The following is a 5,210-nucleotide window of genomic DNA, read 5'->3' on the forward strand; positions in this document are numbered from 1 at the left end:
TTAACGGAAATTAAAGAAAATAAACCTTGCCCCCCCCCCCCCCCCCAATCGGAACTCCTCGAATGTCTCGCGCACTCGACACTCTATGTTGAGTGCGCGAGACATTCGAGGAGTTCCGATTGCCCCCCCCCCCCCCCCCCTTACAAAAATGTCTGATGCCGGAATGCAAGGTGGTCGATATAAATGACGTCACAATTTTGTAATATGTGAGGTGATGATGAGTTGTTTACTTGCACAGTGTAGGCCTAGTCTGAAGCGAATTAAAGACCTTTGAAGGTTGATCTCATCGAGAATTTATTCGGAAATGCAGCAGACAGAATGTTTATTTCGTTTGTGAATGAAATAACTGGATTTTTCTAACAACATACTAGATTATTACACAGCTCTCAAGTCTCAATGCAGTGAAAGGGGTTTTATAGAGCCTTGCAGGTTTATAAAGGGGCTATGCATACATGTATGATACCAGTCTCACTACCGTAAGTACTCTTAGTTTGATATCGATATAGATCTGTAACGTGCCGGGCGTCTACCGTGTGTCTAGGCTCGTGCCCGGTTCACCCGAGTTTTATTGAACAATGATAAGCCCTATCTGGAGTACAACTAGTTGCAATATATACATATATTATTGACACCTGTCTGGTGCTTAACGAAATACAACAAGTTAAACAATTTACAAAATATACATATATTTTATACACCTGTCTGGTGTCCTGAACCCCTGGTTATTCAACTGGTCTTTAATTTAAACAACTTGTCTTGTAAGTCACTGGCCTAACCACTTGCATATGCCAACTGTCTATAGCCACTTGCATGGGCCAGTTGCATATGACACTTGCCGTATTGCCACTTGCATCAGCCAGTTGTAATGCCACTTGATATATAGCCACTTGCCGTATTATGCCAGTTGCATATCAAAAACCCACAGTGCTAATGATTCTAACACTGGAAATGAGATACGTTTTAACTATAGCTATGAATCACTTACTCACAAGAGCACCAATGTGATACTGTCAATAACTATCGGCTACTTCTATCAATTAGACAACGAACGAACCCTGGATCCAAGTGGCTGCTCACTATATATGTGTTCCAGCATTCACATATTAACAGGCTACAAGACTCTACATACCACAATCTAATTAGGGGGTTTAAAAAGTCTACCTGACTATCTACATATGCATAACTATTTTTGTTTGTTTTATTCTTTTATGATATTAATTCTTGTTAACTCTTTTTAATCAACAGACACATTAATTACAATATTTACAATTATTTTTGATTATACAGTCAAAGGGAGATAATTCACTGTCTGTTTCACTTCCCTCCCCTTAAGAACATGCGTCCCGCATGATCTAAGTTACACTACAACTACATGCTCAAACAAATCAACACCATGAAAAAGAGTATTTACAGTCACAACATCTTCTCTCTTTTCACTGTCACAATCTTGCGACCATGTTCCTTTACAATAGTTGTCGTCTTAATTGATTTAGTGTACAACACAGGGTCGGTTTGAACACCCTTATCTACAGTCTGAACTGGAACTGCAACATCACCTATCACATTCTCAAGCCTTGGGGTCTTTGTCCTGCTGGGAGTATAAACAGGCAGTGGCTGTGTTCGTTTTCTTGTGGTTGCATCCACTACCAGTCGATCGTCTTGATCCTGAGGGCGTTGAGCAGATGAACATTCATCGGCGTTTTTGCTTTCAGTACTTTCTGGCTCCTCTTCAATGGCTATGTCAGGTTCCTGTGACAACCACTCCTCTTCGTCCGATGATTCTGGTTCATTGGGTTCTTTAGATGAACTTGTCCCACAACTGTCTGAGCATCTACCAGTTTGCTGGGCACTGCTCTGGTTCCCATCAGGCTGCTCTGCGTGGTTCCTCTTCAGGTGTCGCAAGTAGTTCACTTTCTTGTCTGTTGAATAGTCGCATTTTTTACAAAAGTATCTTTTCTCATAACATTCCGCCATGTGGTCCTTCCACTCAGAATGAAGTCCCGTCTTGAACGTACAAAATGGACACTTCGTCAGTGGCTCACCACCAGTTGTTTTGGTTTTCGCCATTTCCCTACAAAGAGAAAGAAATTGTGTTACACACTGTTTACCACTGAACAAAATCACTCAACCATTTAGGCTGTCTTCTAATTCTTGTACTGCTTGTACAAGTGTCAGTTTCACTTAACACAATGTCATTGTCAACTTGCTGTATCTCAGCTTCCTCACTACCCAAAATATCACCATTTAATACCAATTTATCAGAGGGGTCTGCGTCAACCTGGACCTCCTTACTGTTCACTAATTCGCCCCTTAAGACCTGTTTGTGCTTTAGTCTTAACCTGTCAACATGTACAACTTGGGGTTTGCCCCGAAGTCCACAGTTAACCTTGTAGGTTAGATCTGTTAACTTGCTGATAATTTTGTAAGGGCCTTGCCAGTAACTCGTGAACTTTGGTGAACGTCCCACTTTCCGCAGAGGAAAGTAGACATATACGTAATCTCCTGGCTTAAACACTTGCCATGAGAGCTTCTGATCATGATATCGCTTTTGTCTCAACATGGCTGTATTTATGTTCTCTCGAACAAACCGATGAGCTTCTTCCAGTGTCTCTTTCAATTGCCAAGCCCACTTGTTATGTGGAATGAACTTGACAGACTGCGGCATTTCATACATTAGATCGAGTGGGGTCGAGACCTCTCTGCCAAGCATCATATAATTTGGAGTAAACCCTGTGGTTTCGTGAACTGATGCTCTATACGCCATCATAACATAGGGCAAGTAGTTGTCCCAGTCTGAGTGATGCTCGTTGACATAGGCACTTAACATCGTGACCAGAGTCTTATTAAAACGTTCTACCATCCCGTCACTCTGAGGGTGGTAGGGCGTGGTGCGTGTTTTCTTTATATGCAAGCCACGACACATCTCAGTGAAGAGTTCACTCTCGTATTGGCGTCCTTGGTCAGAGTGGATACTAGAGGGGACGCCAAATCTGGCAACAACTTCTTCAACAATTATCCTGGCTACTGTTGCAGCTTCCATGTTGGGCATAGGGAAACTTTCTGTCCACTTGGTGAAGTAGTCAGAAACCACCAAAATATACCGGTTGCCCTTTTCTGTCATTGGAAGTTCCCCAAGGATGTCAGTTGCAATCCTGTCCATTGTTATGCCACTCTTGACCAATTTCATAGGCGCCCTCTTCTTCATCTGCGGACCTTTCCTTTTGGCACATTTTTCACAACCAGCAATATAAGTTCTTGTGTCAGCCTGCAGACCTGGCCAGTAGTATTTCTGTCGAATGCGTGCCAAAGTCTTAGTTACCCCCAAATGTCCTGCCGTTTCAACATCATGACAATACTGTAACACTGTTCGGCGTTCACTACACGGCACAACTGCCTGTAGCTGGGAGGATTTACCGGTACCAAGATCAAACTTTCGATATAAGATACCATCATCTATAACAAGACTATCCCATTGTGACCAAAGAGACCTTATTACATACCCAAGCCCACTAATGTCATCATATGCAGGTCTCTGTTTGCTATCCAGCCAACCTTTTACTTGTCTTAAGTCATGATCATCATTTTGTACATCTTTTATCTTGAGACACAGGTCGTCTTTCTCAGTTCCTAATTTGTTCACATTGACAGAGGTCACTGAATCCACCTTGTGTTTGTCTTGTGCATCTCTTTCCGGCCCCTGGCTTTCCAACACAGGGTCAAACCCACATTGTCTACATGGTATACGGCTTAACGCATCTGCATTTCTATGCTGCGTGCCTGGCCTATGTTGTATTTGAAACTTATAGGCACTCAGGGTTTCTAACCATCTGGCTAGCTGGCCCTCAGGGTTTTTAAACTTAAACAACCACCTGAGTGAACCGTGGTCACTGCGAATCAAAAACTCTTTTCCATATAAGTAGTGCTTGAAATATTTTACAAAATGGACCACCGCCAAAAGCTCTTTCCGGGTAACACAGTACCTACGTTCACATTTGGTTAACGTCCTACTAGCATAGGCAATGGCAGATTCTTTGCCACCAACATTCTGCGACAATACAGCTCCAATTGCTTGGTCACTTGCGTCTGTGTCCAGTATAAACGGTAATGTAAAATCTGGATGGGCAAGTATTGGGGAGTTAATCAAGTGGCCTTTCAACCGTTCAAATGCCTCTTGACATTCTGAAGTCCAAGCAAATGGCTTTCCCTTTTCAGTAAGACGATGTAGACATTTTGCTACTGCAGAAAAGTCTTTGATAAATCTACGATAGTATCCGCACAAACCAAGAAATGACCTTAGTTCAGTCACATTGGAGGGTTCTGGACACTCCTTTACCGCTGCTATTTTGCTTGGATCTGTAGCTAATCCTTTCTCAGACACAACATGCCCCAGATAGACAACTTGCTTTGCAAACAGGCAACACTTTTTGGCCTTCAGCTTCAAGTTTGCATTCTTCAACCGCTCAAACACTCTCTTTAAGTTTTCTAACATTTGATCAAATGACTTGCCAGTGACAATAATGTCATCCAAGTACACAAGACATATGTCCCATTGCAATCCAGCAAGGACACTTTCCATCAGGCGTTCGAAAGTGGCTGGGGCGCAACTTAATCCAAACGGCATGACGTTGAATTCAAATAAGCCGCGCCTTGTTGCAAAGGCTGTCTTTGGTTTGTCGTTAGAGTCCATCTCTACTTGCCAGTAGCCTGAGCAAAGGTCTAGCGTTGAAAACCATGCAGATCCCGACAACTGGTCAAGTGACTCATCAATCCTCGGAAGAGGATATGCATCCTGTATAGTGCAGCTATTGAGATGCCTATAGTCTACACAGAAGCGGTATGAGCCGTCCTTCTTTTTAACCATGACTATTGGCGACGACCATGGGCTGTTTGAGGGTTTGATGACGCCTTTTTCCAACATTTCATCTATGTTTTTGTCAACTTCTTCCGTTAGATGTGCTGGTACCCTTCTTGGCTGCTGCTTGATTGGTCGATTGTCCCCTGTATCAATGCGGTGCTTGACAACACCTCTTCGGCCTAAGTCCAAGTTGCTCTCGGCAAACAAAGATGCATACTTCAAGAGGAAATCTCTTGCCTTTTCTTTCTGCACCAATGTTAGGTTTTTCTCAGTCTTCTGCAACAGTTCAGCTAAATCTGCCCGAAGCTCATTTGAGCACGGAGGCTGTTCCTCTGGCGATGAGGCTTCTACATGA

The 5,210-nt window shown here is 43.1% G+C and overlaps 1 protein-coding gene across 1 annotated transcript; it reads right to left on the reverse strand.

The window, feature by feature from the left end:
- Window positions 1-872: 872 nt before the first annotated feature.
- Window positions 873-2,079, reverse strand: LOC125652897 (uncharacterized). Its single transcript, XM_056154585.1, has one exon. It carries the CDS (start codon window positions 2,065-2,067, stop codon window positions 1,414-1,416), a length of 654 nt encoding a protein of 217 aa, XP_056010560.1. The 5' UTR covers window positions 2,068-2,079; the 3' UTR covers window positions 873-1,413.
- Window positions 2,080-5,210: the final 3,131 nt, after the last annotated feature.

Source organism: Ostrea edulis, chromosome 1 (assembly GCF_947568905.1).
Source record: "Ostrea edulis chromosome 1, xbOstEdul1.1, whole genome shotgun sequence".
NCBI classification, from domain to species: Eukaryota; Metazoa; Mollusca; class Bivalvia; order Ostreida; family Ostreidae; genus Ostrea; species Ostrea edulis.